Consider the following 25,485-nt stretch of genomic DNA (forward strand, 5'->3'; position numbering starts at 1 on the left):
TGATTACAGGAGTGAGCCACCATGCCAGGTTAAAATCTTACTTTTATAATGACACACATCCTTGTCATCAGTCTGAAATTCTGGAAATATAATCCTGGTTAGCACAACAGATATGTAGAACTCTGTGTCATATTTCTACTTGAGTATTTATGATTTACAAGCATAGGAAGTCTTCAATGGCTTGAAGTCTCTGACAGATGAGTTTGGCCCTTTCTAGAAAAAAATACGTTCTTCTTCTTCCTTCGTCCTATAGATAGTTAATAACTTATAACTCAGTAGTAGAGATAAATGTATTTTCTTTCATTTCACTAATCAAATTCATCAAATTACTTACTTTAAATTAATGTTTTGTGTAGATGCAAGAGGAAAGGAGGCAGGCTTAAGCAATCAACCTCATGTTATTTGTGTTTATTGAACTATAATCAGCCAATTTGAGACATAGCAAATTTCCAAAGTATTGTGGATAATATATCAATTCATGAAGTAGGGCACTCAAAGAATTGAACATATTTAATTGTTTCCAGATAGACATTTCAAACATACTTACTAGGCGTACCTAGCACAGTTTTCTGACATAAAAGACCCAAATATTTAAAAAGAAAGACTAGTCCTCCAGGTGCTTGTAGCTTATACCTGTAATGCTGAGGATGGTTGTTTAAAGCCAGCATGAGCAGAAAAGTCTCCAATTAACCACTCCAAAACCTATAAGTGTAGCTGTGGCTCAAGACCTAGTGTAGACCACTAGCCTTGAGCTAAAAGATCAGGGACAGTGCCCACACCTTGCATTAAAAAAATAAATGAATAAATAAATACATGTAAAAGAAGAAGGAGTGGACTTCACATGCCCACATACTTGAATATAGTTCAACAGAAAATGAGCAAAGAAACCAAATACATATTCAAATCCATCCTCTAACAGTAATAAAGAGAGTTTTAGAAAGTATAAAACCTGGAAGACATTTCTTCTATAAACTAAAGTGATTAAGAAGCTTCAGGATTGTTTTCTTTAGTCTAGAATACAGATTTATTTACAGATAACATTCTACTGTGGCAATGATTTAACCAAATGCCAGTTAAAATATTTCATGAATGAGAGTGAGTCGTGTCTTCTGCATAATATCAAAGAACCTCTGAAATATGGATACTAAGTCTAAGTAATGCCATCTTGTCCTCATTGCCTTGGCACCTTGCCCTAAGCTCCTAATTGTTCCTCACTTAGTTTGTTTTACTTTTGTAAAACACTTTTGTTATGTTTAATCCCTCATACCATATGTGGATTCTTTTTGCCTTTATAAGATCTATGCTAGTTTCATTCAGGGCTGCAAGGTTTTGGGGTCATGAATCTGTTCACAGATACTGGCATTGTAATAAAGATTCCCAGCCCAAGCTCTAAAGTATGGCGTCTCATCTCCATGTCACTGGTAGAACTCCCATATAACATCACAATATACCTTTTATGGATACAGTGCTTCAGGTTTAAGGTTTAAAGTTTACAAGGAAATGCTTACATTCTTCAACCAAGATGTCACTGTCAAATGCTTGGCATTTAATAGTATGAGCATCTTGGAGACCTTATGAGAGGTTAAATAGCAAAGAAACAAACTCAAAAATGACCACAAGAGGGCCACAGTGTGTAGCAGTGCAAATCCTTGATAGGAAAACTGACCAAGAAAAAAGAAAAGGAAAAAAGAAAAAAAAATGAAAAAGAAGCAGACACCAGGATTCCCAGAATGAAAATACCATGGAAAATGAGCATACCAGCTACAGTCCCACACATGTTCCTCTTCCTGGAATCCAGGCACAAAGCCACGTCTGGGCAGTGTGCTCCCTCCTCTTTGTCATCAAAGGCTGCTTTATGCCTTAAAGAATATTAGCACCATAAAGGACAGTGCCATAGTAGTCTCTATGTTATTTACTCTGTGCCAATATCAGTCCTTACAATATGCTTCACATAAGGAACTCACCCATTTTTTTCATATATTTTTATTGTAATTAATAGAAGGGTTACATGATATTTGCCAGATAGATGGTGCATTTGTCTTGGTCCCCATTTCCCTCCCCCCCCATCTCCACCCCTCGAACTCACCCATTTTTATCACAGGGTAAGACTCCCCAGAGATCCAAGCCATCCCTCGTTAAGGTACCTGTCTAAACAGAAACAAGAACACAGATTACTTTAAAGATCTGGCCATCCAGAGTCCAGACAAATAAGATACATTTTTAAAAGTTAAAATTATCACATTATAAGCCCAAGATGGGTGTTTTAAGAAGAGCTACTATAAGGTGGGCATCGGGATTCTTGAGAAGATGCACCAGTGAGCTCAAACCAATTCCTTCGACAGGCTAACTCTTAAATTCTATGAAGTTTTCTTTTGTTTTGTTTTTTAAAATAAGAAAACACTATCTCGCCTCCACATCTCAAAGGTTGTGAGGATCTAACCATAGACTTGAGTGACTGAGTAAGTTTCTGAAATGGGTGTCCTAATGTTTTACAGCAAAAGTTAAAGGTATGTCAGAAGAAATGAGTGATGAAATAGGATTTTTACCTACAAGTAGCTGTTTGTGAAAAAACTAAAAAAAAAATGGTTTGCTATTTGATGTCTGGTTTTTTTTTTCAATGAAATGTAGGGGCTGAGAACTCAGATTAGACGAAAGTATCAGCTGTGTGACTGGGAAAATGACTTCATCCCTCTGCATATCTGAACCCTCATCTGCAATATAGCATTAGCACATAGAGTTAAATGATGGCTAAATGAAATGATTTCAAGTGATATCTTAACCCCTTGCATACAGTAAGCGCTGCTATCAATGGTAACTTATGGTTATTGCTCACTTTTCCTTTAAAGTAATGACCTTTTATATTCCTGCTTCTTTTTCAACCCCACTGATACGATCTCATCCAGAGAAAGTCTTCCATGGTGATGTCATTTTGATCACAAATAATACTGGGTGGTGATAGAAGCCAGGTTACTCTTCTGGTCTGAGTATGTCTGATTCCTCACTAATTATAAAATGCATCTCTCATCCATTCACCCTCTGAGCCTTCAGTGTACTTACTGCTCAGTGGATACAGAGATTCAGAGTGAAAGATAAAGAACATTCCCCAAGACTTCTAGAAGATGAGGATGATTGCTGAATGGTGAAAATGTGTTTAATGGCAGTGAACGGGATACTTGGTTTAAGTGGGCAATTTTATCTTATATAATTATATGCCAATAAGTTAAAAGGGAAAAAAGACAATATGACAGCGAAGACCTTCAATGGCTCCCTGCTGCTTAAAGATTATGTCAGTTTTCTTTAGCTAGACATTCGAGTCTCACAAAGAGCATTTCCAGTGTTAATGTCCTTCCTCAGACACAACTACAGGGCCACACTGTCCTGTTACCATGCTGCAGCCCAGCCTTGCCTATCTATGATACAGGTCCTTTCTCTCTTGTCCTCTGACAATCCACCTTCCCTCAAGCTTATGTATGTATAGATGGAACTATACACTCAAGAAAAGTGCAAGAGACTGGTCATGAATAGCTAGACTCAATCAATGCTAATTTTAAGCAGCCACCAATAAATAAGGGTTTATTATGCTGGCTTACTGTACTAAATCCCACAGAAAGAGTGAGTTTACTGTCCACAAGAATGACAATAAATGGCCATGAGAATGAGGTTGAAATACACATACCTTGTCAAAGCAGACAAGGTTTAACTGTCCGCATACATTGATCCTCTGGGGACTAATGCAGAAAATGCCTTTCTTCTTCAGCCTCCTCTGGGCATAGATAATGCCTGTGGTCAGGGCAGCTGGTAGGGCAGGGGGTACTGCAATTGTGATCACATCAAGGGCTTTCTTTATCATCTCCTCAGGAGCTTCCTGGAAACCAGACATCTTTAGTTACTGCAAATAAATCAGTTTTGTGCAGATGACTTTTGTTTTCTTCTTGAGGTTGAGTTCTAAGAAATAGTACCAGTGGGTCAAAGGCTGTGACTATGTTTATGGCTCTCAATATCTTTTTTCCAAAGTGCCATGAAAAAGCTTGTAATCCTTCATATCAACAATGACTCGTTTACTATGACCTCACTCCTGGGTACTGGATTTTATTAGCTACAAAATGCCACTTTATTGGGATAAATTTATTTCTGGTTGAAAGGGGGAAAACGGTCTAATGTGTGAGGAGAAGTTCAAGAGTAGTCACATACTCATAGTTCAGTAAACACCATTGGTTGTCACGGAACTTAGTGACCAGAGAGAAAAACAATGGAAGGGTGATATTGATCAGGCACGTTGTACTCATAAATGGGCACAGAGAATGGGAATTCCTTTATATGACTATGAAAGGTTCACAACACAAAGAACTTAATGTTCAACTGCTTGTATCAGGAACCTGGGGAACTGTGAGCAGATTCCAATGTTTGACTTCGTTTCCTAGGTTCAGATAGTGCCCTTGAATAAGAGCAACATGTAAGACATAAAACAGAAAGACGAACAAATGTGTGTGTGACAGAGAGCAAAGGCATCTTACCCCACTGAGCATGTAGACACACAGAGTGTAGATCATTCCAATGGTGGCCAGCCCGACAAGGCACAGGAGGAAACTGATGGCATCTCGGTAGAGCTTAAAATTCATTGGCTTGGGGTAAAGAATGGATCTCACCAGGTCCCCCTTGGCAGTATTGAATCCTGAAACAGCAAGCATCCATCCCATCGTCTCAGGATGAGATAGCCTACTGCATCTTCCAAATCCAAGCATTGCCTTGACTTTTCACCGGAGATTATGGATGCCGTGTTTAAACACAAATGGAATGATAACACAAGAAACTATAGACTTGCAAGCGTGGACATATATTCCCGGCACTCTCTCTGATCTTCCTACTCCAGATATAAGAGCACAGAGCACAGATTTTCCAAGCATCACTTAAAATTTTGACAAAATGACTCTTGAATGCATTTCCACACTCTATACATCCTTCAGTAGAATTAAAACAAACTGACCTAGTGATATTTAGGGACTCACTTTCCTAATATTTTTCAGTATTTTCAGTTTCTAACGTTCTAGAGAATGACCTCAGAATCTGAGTTAGCAAATCAGAATTTCAGAGCCAGCATTGCCAGTTATTGACTGCCTTTTTTTTTTAAGTTAACTTCAATTATATGGTCTTAGCCTCGTCCTGCTCCAAATAGGGTAAAGATCTTTGCTCTGTGAGTTTAGTGCGTGAAAATAGTTTATAAAGCTGTAAAATACATACATAATGATTACTGTCCTGAAGATTAATATTTTCACTAAAACACATATTGGGCTTTGGGTCAATATGGGGCGTTTGGTTAAGTGTCAAAGGTGTAGGCCAAAGTTCAATGGAAAAAGTCAGCATTTAAGATACAGATTTATGGGCATTTTGGCTTTTTGTCTAAAGACTGAATTTGGGGGGGGGGCGGTGATGGTCATGGGGCTTGAGCTCTGGGTCTGGGTGCTGTCTCTGAGCTCTTCAGCTCAAGGCTACCACCCTACCCCTGAAGCCATAGCCCCATTTCCCATTTTCTAGTGATTAATTGGAGATAAGAGTCTCACCATCTTTTGTGCCCAGGCTGGCTTTGAACAGCAATCCTCAGATCTTAGCCTCCTGAGTAGCTAGGATTACAGGTGTGAGCCATAGTACCCAGCTAAAAACTGAATTTTATTTAATAAATTCAAGGAACTAGACAAACTGAGCAGGAATATTTCACTGAAAATAACAACGAGAGTCAGGTGCCAACTTGTATAATCCTAGCTACTTGGGACGTTTAGATTTGGGGTATAACAACTCAAGGCCAGCTGGTGGCAGAAAAATTCTTAGTGAGTTGTTAAATGTGGCATTGCATGCTTGTTATCCTCACTACTACAGGAAGCATGATGTAAGTGGATTATACCTAGGCATACACACAGGACAGGAAACAAGATTCCATCTTAAAAATAACCAGCAAAGCCCAGGATTAGAGACATATCTCAGTGGTAAGTGCATCTGCTTACAAGGGCAAGAAACTGAGCTCAAATCCCAGTCTGCACCCCAAAAAGAATGTCTGTCGCCTTAGATTAGGTAAATTGCAGTGCCTGGACAGCCCAGACAGAAAAACCGACAAGACTTCATTTCAACAGAAGAAACTTGTATGGTGACATATGCCTGTTTTCTTAGCTATGATTGGAGGATCCTATTACAGTCACAACTTCTGAGTAGGAAGTGAAACCTCATCTCAAAAATCCAGCAAAAAAGAGGGCTCTGAGGTAGAGCACCTACCTCATAAGCTTGACATTGTAATTTCAAACTCTGGTGCCAACAAAACTAAAACAAGAAATAACACAAAGGGATCGATTCTAACCAGTCTGCAGCACCACTGCTCTTGCAGGCCCAGAACATGCTCCCTTCGCCTGGATGACCTCTGTTCCACAGAACAAGATGTGGCGTTTGTAGTCTGCTTCACTCTGTGTCTTCCAGGGTACAGAGCTGTCCAGCTGGGGTAATGGAGTTTTTGTGACTGGAATACTTTCTCCTAGAGAAAACAAGCATCACATGTTGTGAGGTGGGATGCCTTTATTATGCATTCACTCAACATGAGTGAGATCTTTCCTGGACCAAGCATGTGACAAAGGCCATAGTCCCTGTCACTGAGAGATCTGTAGTTGAGAGAGAAACATGTAAATAGAGAAGTACACTGTCATATTATAAACACTATGAGAACCCAAATGCAAACATGGGTATTCAAATAGGCTAGAAATCAGCGCCAAGAATGTGGTCTAGTGGTAGAGTGCTTGCCTAGCCCTGGGTTCGATTCCTCCATACCACATACACAGAAAAAGTTGGAAGTAGTATGGTGGCTTAAGTAGTAGAGCATTAGCCTTGAATAAGTAAGTTCAAGGACAGTTCACAGGCCCTGAGTTCAATCCCCAGAACTGGCAAAAGGAAAAAAGGCTGGAAATATCTAGGGAAAAACAAGCCAAGAAGCCAAGCAGTCTATAACATGCAATGGGAAAGTAAGGAGCTATGAGGGCTGTAGAGGAGCTAAGACATAGAGAACCCTGAGTATTGATTGCATAGTTAAGTACTTCGGTGTTTTCTGTGGGGAGATACTCAACTGCTTTAACTAGAAGGGTACAATCAAAAGAAAGAAGAGTATGCATAAGAAAGATAACATAATGTCCACAGTGTGTGGGGCTGGGGAAAATTGAGAGATGGGGGAGAAAGGGAGAGGAGAGGTTGGAGGCTGGATATCCAGGTGGGAAAATCCATAAGCATCTAAGCTGGAGAAAATGAGGCCTAACCTACAGCAGTGGGAACAGAAAGGAAATGCTATATTCAAGACAAAAGGAAGAAGCTCCAAACTTTGGGGGAATGTTTGTATTGACAGGGCATATAGACAGAAGAACTTAGAACAACTTCCTTGTTCCTCATTTGGGAGGTTGAGAGCAGATGATGTGGCGTTATGTATCAAAGCAGGGATTATAAGCCGAGAGGAAGAAACATTTGGGGGCCCTATGACTTGGAGATGTCTCATAGAATAACCATGTTGAAATGCCTGTATGCAGTTGTTTATCTGGATCTAGAACTCCAGCGGTCTTGATTATTCTGTCAGGGCTCACCAGATTATGAATGATAATTAAAGCCACAGAAAGAAATAAGATTACTTAGGAACTCAGTGAAGTGTTAGAAGAAGAAAGGACAAGGGCATAGTTCTAAGCAGCACCAATAATTAAGAAGCTGGAAGAAGAGAAATGGAAGAAGAAATGAGGCAGGTAATTTGGAGGGAGAGCATAATCTTGGAAAGTTAAGAGAAGAGGTTTTTCAGGAGCAACGTTAAGAGCAGCCAAACTTCGAGGTAGAGGTGTGGTCCAAGTGGTAGATGGCCAGCCTTAAATAAAAAAAGTAAACAAGAATGCAATGCCCTGACTACAAGCTCCATGACAAGCCTAAAGTCAAACTATTTTATAAAGGAATATGCAACTGTGTTGGTAAAGTGTGGAAGAGTTTTACAGTGGGCTGAAATGCTGTTATATGTGTAGTTAGAAGGTTGTAATGATCCTTTATTTCAAGATAAGGTTAAGTCAAGCACAGATAGCTCATATCTGTAATCTTCAATCTGAAGACTGAGATCTGAAGCTAACCCAAGTAAACAAATCCAAAAGACTCTTATCGCCAACCAACCTGCAAAAATCTGGAAGTGGAGATGTGTCTCAAGTAGTAAAGTGCCAACTGTGAGTGAAAAGGTTAAGCAAAGCATGAGATCCTGAGTTTAAACAAGGCTTCCTACTAGTCTTTGTAGACTGGAATGACATTCCAGTGTTTAGGGGCTACTTTAGTTAGGAAATAGTAACCCGTATTGCAAAAGCCCCAGTGTGAAGAGATTTCGATGGATCTACAGATTCTTGTGAGGATACAACATGACTTGGCAAGAGCTGCCCAGTATTTTATCTGGAAGTTCACAATGGAAGGAGATGTATGTTCTTGTCTCTATTGTGTGTCTTCCTGGTCTACCTGGGAGAAATGAATCTGATATGAATTTTAATAGGAGCCATAAAACACCAATGTACTTTTCCAGCTTCCCATTTCATCCTGGAAAAAAGACATTATGATTCTTCTTTATCTTACTGAAATGGTACGTTATACAAGTGGCGAGTCAAAGCAGTGTGAAGATGAACACATCACTTCTTAATCAAGAAACCTGTAGGCTCCTCCTAGATTAGTAAGCTAGCTAAAGGGAAAAAACCAGCCTGTTGGAGCTGGGTGCTATGGGTCACACCTGTAATCCTAGCTAAGGAGGCTAAGATCTGAGGATCATGGTTCAAAGCCAGCCTGGGCACTAAACTAAGAGAGACTCATCTCCAATTAACCACTTTACTGTGTATATTTTTTGTGTGCCAGCACTGAGACTTGAACTCAGGGCTTCATGCTCTCACTTGGTCTTTTCTACTCAAGGTTGGCAATCTATCATTTGAGCCAGCTCTGCTTTGGACTTTTTGACTTGTTAACCAGAGGTAGGAGTCTTTAGGGAATTTTCTGACCAAGCTGGTTTCAAAATAGGATTCACCCATCTCAGTCTGCTGAGTAGCTAGAGTTACAGACGTTGATCACCAGTGCTGGACTATTGTGTATTTTGAAAGTGGCAAACCAGGCTGGGAAGAGCTTAGACCTTACCCTGTGGTTTTCAGGATCATTGACAATTTCAGACCTTCCAAAGTTATCTGAAGAAAAAAGGCACAGATCATTTTGAAATATCAAATGACCCTTGCCATCTTTTAAGGCAAAATAGGAGGGTTGTAATACTGCTTGGTCCAAGAAGGAAATGATAAACACTCAATAATTTATGACGATGTTGAATTTAGCACAGAAAAAGTCATTTTTATTTGAACTCTCGAATCCATCCACAGCAAGACCAAGCAAGATTTGTGGAGAGAGAAAAGTCACACAGAAGCCCCGCCCATGTTGCACTGTCATTCTGAAGAAGAGCCAGGACTGTGATACCTCTGAGGTGAGAGGACCACAGAGGCTGGGGGGCTGTGGAGATGGAAACATACCTGTCAACATGCCTTCGTCTACCACACAGCTGCCATCAATCAGGATTGCATCGCATGGCATATGAACTTTGTTCCCTGTCAAAATTAATAAATCTCCAGGTACCAGGAAGCGTGATTCCAGCTCTTGGATTCCAGCTAGAAGTTTGAGCAGACAGAGCTCAGTCACGTTAGGTTCCCACACAAACACACACCAACATGAATGGAAAAGCAACTAAGGCATGTAAAAAAAAATCATGTATTCAAAATCTTCACAACAAAGGAATCAATAACAAACTACCTAACATAGAAGCTTCTGTGTGGCAAAAAATAATAAGTAATAACATTAATGATTAACTCAAAAACGTGCTTGAAGTTTACAGATCAATATTCTAAACACAGAATGAGCTCTTTTTTAAAAGAAAGATGTGTAAAAATTAGTTGTATCATAAATTGCTATCAAGCTCACACATGCACACAAATATACAGGGGTAGCATGTTAAATATCTAAGAAATTGATCCTTTTTCTTTGTAAGAGAAATAAAGGTTCTTTTTTCCTTTTTTTTTTCTTCCTTCCTGATGTACTGCCTTACTACCTTTCCTGCTTCCTCCCTTGTGCATTCCAAAAACTATTATGACACTGAGCAAGACAGGCAGCCATGCAGGTGGCTGGGTGGGGTGAGATAGGTCAAAAGCTGTAGTGCATTAGAAATTGAAATGGATGGAAGAATGTTGGCTGGCCTTGGCTCTGACAGCAGAGCCCAAAGCAGAGTCAGATCTCATAACCACAGCAGCCTGATTTGAGATGTTGGGGTCTGAGCAAGTTGACACAGGTGTCCATCTGACAGTGAGAAGAGGGTAAGCCATGATGGAATGATGGATGATTGATCCCATCCAACCTGAACTGATCCAGTAGGTCAGGATGTTGAAACTGGTGAGAACCAGTTCTCATGCAAGAAAAACAATTACCAATATAGGAAGACTAGAATGAGCCCCGCGGCTTAGAAACAAAGATATTATAATATAGATGTAAATGTGTAAGGACATATGAATATCTACATAAATAATATTTTTGGTAGGCCTATATTCTAATTCCTTCGAAGAACAGCAAAGCTCCAATACCTCCTGCCCAATTTTTAATCTTCAAAGTTTATTACCCTTCCCCCCCCAAAAAAAATGAAGGTTGCCTGGGAAAATGGCTTGTAACAATTTGGGTTAAGAAAAAGATAATAAAATCTAAAGTGGTGTTTTGTGCCACTGGGTAGGAAAATGCTTGAATAACAGTGGAGACAAACCAAGAGTAAATCTGTAACAATTTGACCATCCAAGCAAACAAAAATTGGAAAATAAGTATATCCATCAAACAAATAAGAATTCATAAATCCATAATGACAGATAAATGGATAAATAACTGAGAGGCAAAGATATCTTTTCCTTGCAACAAAATGGCTATTAAATCATTAAGAAGGAAAAAATTAGAAAAATCATTATTTGTCAAGAATCACATCGATAATTAATGTAGTAAAATAAAGTCAATGGATGCTAAAACTAACATGAATGAAGCTAGTCTATTTATGTAGTCTCAAGACATCTCTCCACAAAATGCCCATTAATTGCAAAGAGAAAAAGCTGAAATTTACAAAAGAGAAATCTAGTAAGCACCGTTTAATTAAGCATTTTGAGTTAGCACCACTAGGAATGAATCAAATTTAAATTATATACCACCTGAGAGGAAGCAGAGACCATAACATCATGTCTACAGTTCTTCCGCCAAAAATGAATAAACTGATTCTAATGACAAGAAAACCTCAGACTAATTGAAGGACTTTGTACAAAAGAACTAGAGTTGGGAGAAATCAAAGTCACAGAGTCAAGAAAAGATTGGAAAATACTGAAAAGGAGGCATGACAAACATCATTTCGGAGTGACACTGGCAAATTTCTTTCCTACAAAGAACATTATAGGCAGTTGACAAAGCATGAATAGGATTCGACCACTGGCTGAGAGAGGATTGTCAATATTAACTTCCTGGTTGTACTGTCATTTACGTAAGAGAATGTCCTGGTCTATAAATAGTGCCACTGTGGGGATGTATGCCTGTAAACCTGTGACTGGGCAGGTAGAAGAAAGATCAGTAGTCAAGACCAGCTAAGACATAAACAAGGGAGGTATGCTGGTACGAGGCTGTAGTGCCAGCTATTAAAAAGGCTAGACTATGAAAGAAACCCAGTCCAAGAACAAATTAACTTTGGGAAAAGTTAGCATGAAACTCTAGTGGGAAAGAGCTAAAAGCATAGCTCAAGTGGTAGAGCATTTCATTAACAAGCAAAAAGGCCTAAACCCAAACTCCAAACAAAAGGAAAAAATAAATATCCACTGAACAAATCGGGAATTCTAGAGTCATGTGTCATACCCATTTTTTAAAAATTAGTATCCATTCATTGTACAAGTAGTGTTCCATTGTGACATTTCTACACTTGTAAACTGTTGGGAGCCAGAGTGGAATCAAACTGTACCTTGATTTGCATCAGACAATGGCTTTATTGTCGTATTGTTTTCTGGCCTTATTCTGTTTAAATGACCTGAGATTTACCATATGAATGTAACAGCTGGAAGTTCCCTGGTTTTCAAGGAGGGAGAGAAGCTGGAGTGGAGAATAAAGCCCAGTTTTTACCTGGGCTGCAGACCTCCCAGACCCGATGTGTTTGTCTCTCTTCTATTTTTTCCAGTCCCTGTCCCCTATTTCAGGAACCCCAATTTGCTGCCGGTAGGCCCCGGCAGTAAACAGTATATCCTGTCACTGCTTTGCCCCTCCTCCTTCTTAAAACAACTTCAATAGGTTGCATTGCTCCATATTCTTTTTTGTATATTTATTTTGCATTGTTCCATTTTCATAAAGGCAAAATTTTCAATCTAGTTCACTCTGTTATCCCCACCCTCTACAAGGCTAGCACCATGCCCAAAGAGCCTATTTTGCTTTCTTGTCGATTTTTCAAAAGGTATTCATTGAACCAGGGTTTTTCATCATGGTATTTTGAGTGTACACATGTGATTTTTTTTTATTCAGATTAACTTTCTGTGTTGCTTTCTCTTTTCCAGACCCATCAACTTCCTATGAATCAATACCTTTCATTAAGATTCCCTCTGCTACCTTCTGATGTGGTTGCAGAACAGCTCCCATTCCATCACGTTCCCCCCTCCCTTCCCATCATCCCACTACACATCCTATAGTTAGAATCATGTTCTGTGTACGTATATATACATATATGACATACATGTATGTATGTAGCATTTGCTTTTGTCTATTTCTTTGATGAATGTTATTCTGTCTGGAATGACATCTTAGTGTATTATAGATTCTCATATCCTTGAAGGCTAAGCATGTACATATATCTATTAGCAATTTGTATTTCTTCTTGTGAGAACTGTCTGATCAGTTCACTTCCCCATGTATGGATGGGATTATTTATCCAATTATTTCTTGTTTAATTTTTTAAGCTCCTTACATATGCTGGGTATTAATTCTTTATATGATGAAGTCTTTATATAATGGGAATGATTTTCTCTCTTGTCATGGGCTTTGATCTAGCAACTGCTTCTTTTGTTCAGAAACTTTTAAATTTGTTTATTGTCTGTCAATTTTTGTTCATTTTTTTCTGAACAATTGGAGTCCTATTAAGAACTCCAATTGCCTGTACAACTATTGCCTGTACCAGTACTTTCAAGGTTTCCCTGACATTTTTTATAGTAGATTTGAAGCTTCTTGGCCTCATTTTGAGGGTTTTTTTGTATTTATCTACTTGGAATTGATTTTTGTACCTGGAAGAGATGGGGGATGGGGAGCAATTATCAGTTTGCTTCAAGGGAATAACCAGTTTTTCCCGGCACTATTCATTGAAGAAGCTGTCTTTTCCTCCAAAACATTTTACTCTTTTGTTAAAAATTAGATTAGTAAAGCTGAATACATTTAATCTTGAGTCTTCTATTAATAGTGTTTCATTGGTTTTAGGGTCCTTTTTGCCAATACCAAACTGCTTTTGCTACAATGGCTATAGTATACTATGTAGTATGGTATTATATCTCCAGTGTTGCACTTATTACTCAGAATTGCTTTTGCTATTTGAGGTCTTTAATCCTTGTGTGTGAATTTTTAGATTGAATATTTTCCATTTCTGTGAAGAATGATATTGAAACTTTGATGTGAATTGCTTTGAAGTTATAGATTGCTTTTGGTAGTGTGACTGTTTTCATGATATTGATTCTACCAATCCATAAACATGGGTGGCCTTTCCATCTTTTGATGCCTTCATTGACTTCTTTCTCCAAAGTTTTATAGTTTTACTTGTAAAGGCCTTTCATTTCTTTGGGTGCATTAATACTTAGATATTTTATTGCTTGTGAGGTTATTGCAGTTGGGTTTGCTTTCCTTGTTGGCATACAGAAAGGCTATTGGTTTTTGTTTTCCATTTGGGGTTTTATTTTTTATTTTTGGTGGGACTTGGACTCTGGGCCTGGTCACTGTTCCGATCTAACTAAGGCAAAAAGTAGAAGTCCTTTAGTATGGATAAGTCCAGCATCCTCTCTTGGTACTCTTTTTTATTTTTTGGGTCATGAGACTTGAACTCTGGGCCTGGGTATTGTCCCTGAGCTCTTCAGCTCAAGGCTACCACCCTACCTCTTAAACCTCAATGCCACTTTTGGTTTTCTACTAGTTAATTGGCGATAAGAGGCTCATGGACTTCAGTGTGTGGGCTGGCTCTGAACTACAATCCTCAAATCTCAGCCTCCTGAGAAGCTAGGATTACAGGCATGAGCCATCACAGCCGCAAGCTATAGGTATTTTGAGTGTTGATTTTTGTATGCCGCTGTATATCTAAAGATGTTTATCAGATTGAGAAGTTTTGGATGGAGACTGTAGGGTCTGTTACCTATAGGATTATACCATCTGCAGATATGTTTATAACCTGACGGCTTCCTTATTTTGATTCCTTTTAGTTTTTTCTCTTTCCTTACTCCTTTGGCTAGGAATTGTAGAAGTGGAGAAAGTACACACTATAGTCTTCATTTTAACTTTTCCCTATTTAACATGAAGTTGGCTATAGGCTCAAGGCTAGATATGTGTGTGTGTGTGTGTGTGTGTGTGTGTGTGTGTTCCTTTATTAAATTCAGGTACATTCCTGTGATTCCAAATTTCTTCACTTTCTATCACTAAAAGATATTAAATTTTGTCAAAAAGCTTTTCTGTGTTTTCAGATATAATCATGTGATTTGTTTGCTTTTCTCCAGTTTCTGTGATATATTATTGCATTTATTTATTTACATATATTGAAGTCTCCTTGCATCCTTCAGATAAAACTAACTTGACCATGCTATATAATCTTTTCAACATGTTATTGAATTTAATTTGTAAGAATTTTATTGAGAAATTTGCCTCAATATTCATTAAATAGGTTGGTTTGTAAATCTTCCTTTTTGTTATGTCTCTGTCCAGTATTGGAATGAGAGATATACTTGTTTCATAGAAGGAGCTCAGCAGTGTTCCTTCCCTTTCTATTTTAAAGGAAAATTGAGAAGTATTGGTGTTAGTTCTCCTTTGCAGTTCTAGTAGAGTATAATAGCGTATCCATTTGGTCCTGGGCTTTGCTTTATTAGGAGATTCTTTTGTTACTACCTTAAATGCAAACCATTTTACTACAGCACAATTTGTAAGAGTCACTGATTTTTTTAAATTCCAATAGACACATAAAAATTCCTCCACCCAAGAGCACTAAGCAACTGAAATAAGTTAATAACTGTATACACAGCTATTTACATATGTAAAATATTTCTAACATTGAAGACTCACATTGTAAAAGTATAAGGATAGATTGTATAAGACAATAAATATATATTGTCTTAAAAGTATTCATTGGGGCCGGGAGTTTGGCCCCTAGTGGTAGAGTGCTTGCCTAGCATGCACAAATACCTGGGTTGGATTTCTCCGTACCACATACATAGAAAAAAGCCGAAAGTGGTGCTGAGGCTCACGCGGTAGAGCTCTAGCCTTGAGAAAGTCCAAGGACAGTGCTCAGGCCCTGAGCTCAAGCCCAGAACTGGCAAAAAAAAAAAAAAAGTATTCATGTGTGGGCTGGGAGGGTGGCCTACTGGTAGAATGCTTGCCTAGTATGCATGAAGTCCTGGGTTCAATTCCTCAGTACCACAAACCCAGAAAAAGCTGGAAGTGGTACTGTAGTTCAAGTGGTAAAGCAGGAACAGTGCCTAGGCCCTGAGCTCAAGCCCCAGGACTGGTCCAAAAAATCATGTGTGAATCTTATTTTGTATCTAAAAATGATTAATGTATATCTAATTTGAGTATAATTTAATGTATGTTTAAAGATCTTTATTTTAAAAAACTAACAAATATAATAATTACGAAGAGAAGGACACAAAGATGAGAGATGAGGAAGAAGAGCAAAATTCCTCTGAACATATTCTGACTTTTGAGCACACCATGAAAATAAATTTATAAGGTATCTATGAAAAATAAAACAAAAATAAATTTTGAAAGCTCAACTAAACATGTAAAATAAAATGAGTGAAATGAACTATCAAACTGTTGGCTAACCAAAGAAAGAAATACTTATGGATGACTTTAAAGCACATTGCCTTAAATATAGAATTTATGCCTTCCCACTGAGATATAACAGATAAAGTAGCAGGGGTTGGGGAGACTCTAAAAACATCCAAATTTTGTGGGGACTCATATTGATATGGAGAATGTTGGTTTCTTATCCTGAGATTCTTGTATACAATTGTGCAAAGCCAATAAGCAAATTGTTTCTATCATAAATAATTGGAACATTTAATACAAAGTTAAAAATCCTTAGTTCTAACTTGTACTTGAGATGGAAATGTCAGCATGAGCTCACAACATATTTTATCTTTAAATTAGAGACCTTTTGAAAAGATCTCTGTTTGAACAATGACTCATTTCTTACACTTGGATTGGATGTCCAAGTATCACATCTACAGCCCAAGAAAATATGAGTATGTCTGTGTTTGAGATACCAAAGTTCAAATAAGTTTCATAATACTCTCAAAGATTATCAGGGGCCTAGCTAAAAAAAAAAGAAGCAACAACTTTGATCCAAAGGAATAGCTTATAAAAAGAAAGATTGGACAAAAATAGGGAAAAAATTGTAATGAATGGAAATGGTATGAACCATATATAATATCATAAAACTGTCTTTGCCACAGGGCATCTAGCAACAAGTCTCACTCAAATGAATTAACCTTCCATTCCCTACATGACGGCAGGAACTTACCTCTGCTCCATCCTCCATTGCATGGAGGAAGAGCATAAAGAATCATCTATAAGAAATATATATGCATATATATGTATATGTCTTTGGAAGACAGCAGATGATTAGTTCATTGATTAGAAAGCTTGCAAAGAAGGAGAATCAATTATTTATCCTGTTTTAATTAAAGAGTGTTTTTCTTATAGAAATAACCTACTAGGTTAAAAATGGCAGGCTTAGTATAAACATTTTTAGTTCCTAGTGACATATAATACATCTAACGGATGAGCATTAGTATCTATTACTATACAAAAAGAAGAAAATTAGTTACTATGTTTTTTAGTATATAATGTCAAACATAAGTATTCTTGCCAAAACTTATGTTTCTAGCACTAACTACTAAAATACGTAAATAAAATTGAAAGTGTGTGAAATAAATAACTCCATAGGTATGCAATCATACAGCTAGCCTGTATTCACCACATGTGGAGCCATTCATTTTCTTCACTTAAGAATTATAAGGAAGTGAAAGGGTATCAATGTATGTGAATTAATGCACCTTCTATCTGGCAAATATCATGTAACCCTTTTACTAATTACAATAAAAAAATTAAAAAAAAAGAATTATAAGGAAGAAAGAAGATATGGAGAAGGAAAGTTGTGGATTAAAAAAGAACTGAGACATTTTATTACAGAACATTGAGATATTGACTTGGAACAAAACATACCATCTTTTGCATTAAAACATATATTTTTCACATTTGACTAACCATCCAAATAGTCTATAAAATAATATGTGTATGCTAAGCATGTGCATCTTAGCTGTGAATGCATATACTCAATTTGATTCAATGGAGGAATGCTGAACACTAGGCAATTGATATACATAAGAGTAATGAGACTTTTCAGATGCAATAAAAGTACTTAAAAGGAGTCTTTATATTTTAGAACTATGAACTAAATTTTCAAATGAAGTGATATGTTAATAGTTGCAAAGTAATCCATGGTAAGGGAGTTAGCAAAACAAATTTTTAAAAAAAAAGAAAGACACAATGAACTGATAATTTTTCAATGTAAACAAGAGACATGTGAGGGCTTATTATCATATTTTCTCTAATATGGTGTATGCTGAAAATGTTTTACCATAAAAAGTTAGAAAAATAAGATGATATTGTTAAAAAACAAAAACAAAATTTACTTATAACCAAGGTAGAATAAGAAAGACCAACCTTATGGGCCAGGAGTTTGGCCTAGTGGTAGAGTGCTTGCCTAGCATGCACGAAGACTCGGGTTCGATTCCTTGGTACCACATACATAGAAAAGAGCCAGAAGAGGTGCTGTGGCTCAAGTGGTAGAGCTCTAGCCTTGAGAAAGTTCAAGGACAGTGCTCAGGCCCTGAGCTCTAAAGCCCAGGACTGGCAAAAAAAAAAAAAATATATATATATATATACATATATGAAAGACCAGCCTTACTTTCCCTGGGATATGCAAAAATCATATGAACTCTATAATACATAGTTTCAGGAACATTAAATCTTAAACAACACAATAGATGGTAACAAAAATATAATAAAGTGTTCATTATTTACCCAGCTTGCCTTTGAAAGATTTCTTAAGCCATTGTTTGGGAAGGAGACTCAGACAAAGGGGTCTGTGTTCCTGAGAATACAGATGAGAATTTAGTCCATAGAGAAAACAGTAGCTTGAGGTCACCACATAGAGCCCTGGACAGAAAACCCCTCAAATAGAAAGAGCCCCCAAATCATCAGAGACTCTTCACTCACACAATAAACTATGATCAGCACATAGAATTGAGGAATTACTAGAAAATTAAAACAATTTACATTTAAAAATTTTATAGTGACATTAAAAGCTATCAACCTCTTAAGAATAAATCTGATAAAGAATATGTAGGATTCATATACTTTATGGTGGGCTAAAACACTCGTCAATACTCAATGTACAAATGTGCAAATTGAACTAAGAAAGTTGAAGGAATGGATGTGTGGGACTGGGTTGGAAAATGGGATGGTGGAAGGGTGACATTGAACAAGATGCCTTGTTTTCATAAATAGATATGTTGAGTGGAAACCCTTTTTTGTACAACAATATAAAGATCATAAGCTGATATATAATATAAATGAATAATAAAATGACTCATACACCTAAAAACTATGAAGCACTATCATGAGAAATGAAAGAGCCAAATAAATAGACACAAATGCAAAATCCATAAGGCAAAAATTCCAACTTATCATGTTAACTGTCCAGAAATCAATCTATAACTTCAACATAAACCCACTCATAGTCCCATCACATTTTTTAAAAGAAATTGAAAAGTTTGCAGGGAGCCAACGACTTACACCTCAAAATCTAGCTACTTGAGAGGCCGAGATCCAAGAATCTCTTTTCAAAACCAGCCTAGAGGGGAAAGTTTGTGAGATTCTTATCTCCAAATAACCAGGGGGAAAAGCCAGAACTGGAGCTGTGAACACTAGCCTTATGTAAAAAGAAGCTAAGAGACAGTGCAGAGGACCTGAGTTCACACTCCAATGCCACACACACATACACACACACACAAACACACACACACACACACACACTCCAAAAGAAATTGACAAGTTGATTCTAAAAGTTATATGAAAATGAAGAGTCTGCCATATTAAAAATAAATGGGAAATGAAAAAAACTGAAGGACTACTACTATTTTGACATGTTGCCTAAAGTGGCATAATGTGGCAATGATAGAAGACAAGAAAGTAGACCAATGGAACAGGATAGAGTCTAGAAATAGTACCGCTTGGAAAGGGACATGTGCACTTGACAATGCACCAGGGCAACCCACTGGAGTAGAGACCATCTTTTTCACAAATGGAATGAGACCACTGAAACATCTGTTTGCAAAGCATGAACTTCAATCTACAAAGCCCATGTTCAATCTGAAAAAGCAATTCAATCCATTTAAACCATACACATGAAAATCAAATTGCAATGTAGATTCCAAGCTATAAAAACAATATGGAAAAAAATCTTGGTAGCTGTAGAGTGGGCAAAGGCATGTAGATGAGAAATCAAAAGTATGAGCTGGGCTCCTAGCTGAGATCTGAGGATCACGGCTCAAAAGCAGCCCAGTCACTAAAATCCGTGAGTTATTTTTTTAATCTCCAATTAACCACCAGAGAGCTAGAAGTGGGGTTGTGGCTCAATGGGGTAGGGTGGTAGCCTTGAGCTGAAGAGCTCTGGGACAGCATACAGGCCAAGTTCAAGCCCCAAAACCAACAAAAGATGGAGTTTGTCAAAAGATGGAGTTGATCAACTTAAGAAAAGTAAAAATATTTGCCCTTTGAAATATGTTACAAAGGATATGTCACAGACTAAGAGAAAATACTTGCAAATCCTATGTCTGACAAAGATTGTAGATTTAATGAAAATGCAATATAATAAACAGAAGATTTGAACAGACACTTTAAAAGGATGCAAGAGGCAAATAAACACTTGAAAAGTCGTTCAAGGTGATTAGTCATTAAAGGAGTGCAAGCTAAAATGAGGTAATTCTGCATAGGAAAGTGGTTAAAATTTAAAAAACAATCATTCATACCAAGAGTTGGCAGGAATATGTTCAACCGAGTCTCTCCTACACTTCTGGTGGGAATGTAAATGACACTTTGAGAAAGATTTGGGAAGCTTCTTTCTATGTTCCACACCAATCTACCAGGTGGCACAGCCACACCTTAGCTGGATATTTTCTTTCTAGAAATGAAAATTTGGGTCTATAAAAAGAGAATCAGGCCTAGATGTTTGTAATTACAGAAAGCTAGAAGCAATTCAAATATTCGTCAACAGGTGGCTGGATAAACAAAATGATATACTCATCTCATTAAGTAGTCTCCTCAAGTAAAATGCATGCGCTATTTATAAACTCCATAAAATGAAGGAATCTCAAAATAGTGAGGAACGTTTATCCACCCCCAAATTAACCCAAAATATCGGGTTAAAGGAAAACTTGCATCACGTATGTATAACAAAATTTGAAATTGAAAGTCAATAGGGGAAAAAGAAACAGATAAATGACTGCCCAAGTGTAGGAGTGAGTAAGGGGTAAAAAAACAATTGAAGACAATTAAGGAGGTGATAAACTATTATTTTCTTCAGAATAGATTTGGATTGGGAAGGTATATATGGAAATCAAAAACATGAAATTATCCACTGTAAACAAAATCAGTTAATTATATGTTAATTCAACACCAAGAAAGTAAATTTCCTTCTTAAGGTAAAAAGGTCTTATATTCACACCCCCTAATCAAATATATAGGAAAGTAACATATGAACACAACAGCGGAAGGTACCATCACCAGCACAAATGGAAGTCTTTTCTGACAACATACGGATAACCTATGAGTCTCAAAGAATGGAACTTACCTTTTCTTCCACAGACAGGGACTGTAATTCTATTGTGTGATTCAACTAGACGATGGAGTTTTACAGATTGCTGGGGGAAAAAAACAAAGAAAGAAACACAGAGACTGATTTGTCTGTTTGAGTTTATGTTCCAGGTATTACTTGGCAGGATGCTGGGTCTCTATAAAGATGGAACCCTGTGTTACTGCCAGTGTAAATGAGTACAGCTAACAAGACATGAAGGGCTGGGAGACCTGACACTCAACTGAAAAGAATCTTTGATCATAATAAGTATGTATTCTTTAGCAGAAAAGAATTTCTGAGTTTTCTCTTTCCTCCCAAAACAACTTTTGAGACTCACTCATTTGAACTGTTCTTTTTAGTAAATAATATTTATCATTCAATGTGTATGCCTAAATAGTCTAAATAACTAAATGTTGTTTCAATATGGGGCTCAATGAGAAAGAACAGTGCTCAGGCCCTGAGTTCAACAGCTCAGGATTGGCACACCAAAAAAAAATCTATAGAAGAAATGCATTTGATTGGATAAACACATACATAAGTGCAAAATTACAGTTTATAACAACAAGAGAAGCAAGATGCATTTGGAGAATGTCCAGTAATGGAAATCAAAGGAATCTTGAAAGCAGGATGTGACGCTAAAGCCAAGTAGGCAAGGGCCAAGCCAAAGAGATAAAGAAAAAGGATAGGTCCAGATGATGAGTCCAAACGCTCAGTGACCAGAGAAAACATGGTTCAGGAAACAACATGGGAGTGTGGCTAAAAGGCAGGAAGCAAGAAAGGCTGGCCAAATAACATGGGAGAAGGCAGTAAGTGCAGGTTACAAGTGCACTAGCTATGGAGAGCAGCCACGAATCTACATGGAGCAGTGATCCTGAGCGGGTGGTCCGAGTGTGCAAGGACTTCCCATAAGGCTTCAGAGCTAAAAACCATCTTCACAAGACTACTAGAACATTGACTGTCTTTTTATGTCTCTTCTGTGTGTGTGTGTGTGTGTGTGTGTGTGTGTGTGTGTGTGTGTGCGAGCGCGCATGTGCTTGAGCATTATTTCTGAGCTTTTTTTTAGGGCTTCTTCTCTACCACTTGAACCACAGTTCCTCTTCTGGTTTTCTGGTGATTCATTGGCGCTAAGAGTCTCACAGAATTTTCTGACTAGACTGCCTTCAAACTGCCCTCATCAGATCTCAGCCTCGTAAAAGTAGCTTAAGATTCCAGGTGTGAGCTCACACCTGGGTACCGGTGGGTACAGGTGGTACCCAGCTGAAAATCTCATTTTACAAGTATTCAGGAAATCTTTCCAGAGACTTAATGAGGTATCATATCACAAGAGTACAATGAACAGTTAGTTATAAGAATTGGGATGTCTACTAAATCAAACATTAAAGCTGAGAGTACAGCTTTTGCTCACGTGGTAGAGTACTAAACTTGAACACAAAAACTCAGGGACAGCACCCAGCTCTACATTCAAACCCCAGACTGGCAACAACAACAAAAAATGTGAACTCTATCAATTGCAAAACATAGCAATCAATGAAAAAGTAATAACATAGATAAGTATTTCATGGTAAGAGAAATGAAGACAGCTTAAAATATGAAAAACGCACAACTAAGTGGAAGATAAGCCATTAAAGTTATGGAATTCTATTTCACTAAACTGGCAAAGATGAAAGCAACAGCCATCTAATGTCAGGAAGAATGCAAATTGGCCATACTTTTTAAAAAGCTGTACTTAAAAAAAATTCCTTCCTAAACCTAGATACATAAGGCCATACAGGATGAGGCTAAATGAAAGGACCTCCAAGATATGGAAACAAAAGCCATATTATGTGTGACTGTTGTTCTCAATGTACTATGCTATTTCTCATCTCTTTTGTTGTCCCTTGGTTATCTCATATTGTTACAATATTTTACCTTGTTATCCGATATATTGTACATATGTTTATTTGAAATAGGATAGGGAAGGGGAGAAAACAAGATGAGGGGGCGTAGGGGATGGAACTGGAAACAAAAACATGAGAAGGGGTAGCAATGATTGTTAACTAATGCACCTTCTATCTGGTGAATATATTGTAACCCTTCTATTAATTAAAATAAAAATATATTAAATTTAAAAAATCCCTGCCTTTAAAATAATGTACTTGAATTGTGACTAAGTAATTGCATTTATCAAAATATTTTCCCATATCAATATAGATATACTATATTTACTCATTATATAAATATTTATGTTACATATTTTATTTAAATTTATATTTATCCATGTAAAGTATCTAAATGTATATACATAGGCATGTAAATTATAAAAAGTAAATATACAAAGATTCTCATGGCAGGACTGATTTAGTAACAGACTAGAAACATCCTTAGAAATTCTGTTAATATTACATTTATGAACTATGGCAAAATATATTTGTCAGGTATGGAAAAATATTCAAGATATATTAGGTGAAAATGCAAGTACAAAAGAGCATACTTAGTATATATATATATATATATATATATCATATGCTTCTGTTCTGGGAAACAAATTAATGCATATGTACTCAAAGTACACAGCACATCTGTTTCCAGTAGATTCTTCTTAAAAGCTGACCTGAGAAATACTGAGAGACATGGGTAGTCGTGATTGCTGATGAGAGAGAGAAAAGACAGGGCTGAAGGGAAGAATCCATTCACAATGGGAGAGAGGAGTTGAGCCAATTCCTACCTTAAGTTTGCATCATCTCTGTGAAATGAATAGTGAGATAATCTGGTGAACTGGAGGAAAAGTGGACCATGGAAAGATGAGTATCTCGGGAAACTAAAGGAAGCCAGCACTTTGAGAATCCTTATTCTTGGAGAATGGGAGAATTTCTTGATTAGAGATGTACAGAAGACTTGCACTCATGGGTTTCTAGAGAGATCTACTAACCTGTCTGCAGTTTTCTTCCAGTTTTACCTGCTCCCTAATGTAGGCAAATAAAGAAACTCAAAAGTTGAACTGGAGCTTTGACAAGTGAATATCACCCCAACATAAAGAGTAAAGGAGTTTATATTGAGCAGATTCTTTCATCAGAAAGACTGGGATTGGGGGGTGTGAGGGAGGAAAAGAACTAATGTATTAATCATTGGCGATTGTGTCAGATATTTACAAGCATGGTTCTGTTTAGCACAGACTGGACAAGGAAAATTTCATGATGCATGTTTCTGAGAAAATGTCACAGAAGTCACTACTGCAATTTTTCTTTCTTTCTTTTTGTTTCTTTTGCCAGTCTTGGGCTTAGACTCAGGGCCTGAGCACTGTCCTTGGGTTTTTCTCAAGGCTAGAGCTCTACCACTTGAGCCTCAGCACCACTTCTGCATTTTTTTTCTATGTGTATGGTACCAAGGAATCGAACCTGGGTCTTCATGCATGCTAGGCAAGCACTCTACCACTAGGCCAAACTCCCGGACCCTACTACTGCTCTTTTTCTGAGATGGGAGGAGTCATGGAGGAACTTACCTCCCTGAGGTCATACACTGTCAAAGCAATGGAAATGATGGACATGATTATGATGGCAAAGGCATATTCCTTATAGTCTTCACTGAACCACAAACAGACACTGAAGACTTGAAACACATAAAATGGATTTAGAACCTGTGGGAGATGACACGGGAAGATAAAAGAGATATTTAGCCTTCACACATAGCTATTGATTAACCTGTTTTTATAACCACAATTACAGCACTGGTTATTCCACACAATAATGCTAGTTTTCTTCTTATTAAATTCCATCAGGAATTTCCATGTACAGACACTGAGCTAAGCAACTTTACCTGAATTAGCTCATTTCATCCTCAGAATTATCCCATAAACCAAAAGTGAATACTTAGCTCCATTGTAAAGATAAAGAAACAGCCTTGGATCTTGAAAAACTTGCCCAAGGTCGCACAGCTGTGACTGTTTCTAAGTCAAGATTTAAATACCTTCAGATTCTCTGATCCAGGGCACTGAATTTAAACCTCTGCTACAGTTTATCAGGTAGTGCCAAAATTGCAGTCATCATTGGTTACATAGATATGCCATCTCCCATCTACATTTCCTGGCCTTTAAAAAGTAAAGTACTGGTTCTGGTTTACAAAGTCACTTTCTAATCTACAGTTCCTCTCTGTGACAATAAAGCTGTTATACTCATGCCTTTAAGTAATCCTATAGAGCTCCTAAAGTAAAAAGCTGAGCAGAACTAAAGGGATTCAACTCAATCTAGATAGAGCACCACGGGAGAGAACCACTGTAATACTGCTTCAGTTAAAGACAA

The 25,485-nt window shown here is 37.5% G+C and overlaps 1 protein-coding gene across 3 annotated transcripts in view; it reads right to left on the reverse strand.

The window, feature by feature from the left end:
• The window catches only part of Atp13a4 (ATPase 13A4), a 119,789-nt gene that overhangs the window by 40,815 nt on the left and 53,489 nt on the right, over nt 1–25,485 (reverse strand). For all 3 annotated transcript variants that reach the window (XM_090343988.1, XM_090343993.1, XM_090343995.1), the window contains exons 7-13: nt 24,690–24,824; nt 21,209–21,278; nt 9,534–9,668; nt 6,344–6,514; nt 4,515–4,672; nt 3,677–3,865; nt 2,087–2,148 (exon numbers count right to left, since the gene is read on the reverse strand). In XM_090343988.1, coding sequence (XP_090200114.1) covers nt 2,087–2,148; nt 3,677–3,865; nt 4,515–4,672; nt 6,344–6,514; nt 9,534–9,668; nt 21,209–21,278; nt 24,690–24,824 — 920 coding nt within the window. The remainder of the gene's footprint in view (nt 1–2,086; nt 2,149–3,676; nt 3,866–4,514; nt 4,673–6,343; nt 6,515–9,533; nt 9,669–21,208; nt 21,279–24,689; nt 24,825–25,485) is intronic.

The sequence above is a fragment of the Megascapheus bottae genome, chromosome 1, assembly GCF_031878675.1.
Source record: "Megascapheus bottae isolate mThoBot1 chromosome 1, mThoBot2.hap1, whole genome shotgun sequence".
NCBI lineage: Eukaryota > Metazoa > Chordata > Mammalia > Rodentia > Geomyidae > Megascapheus > Megascapheus bottae.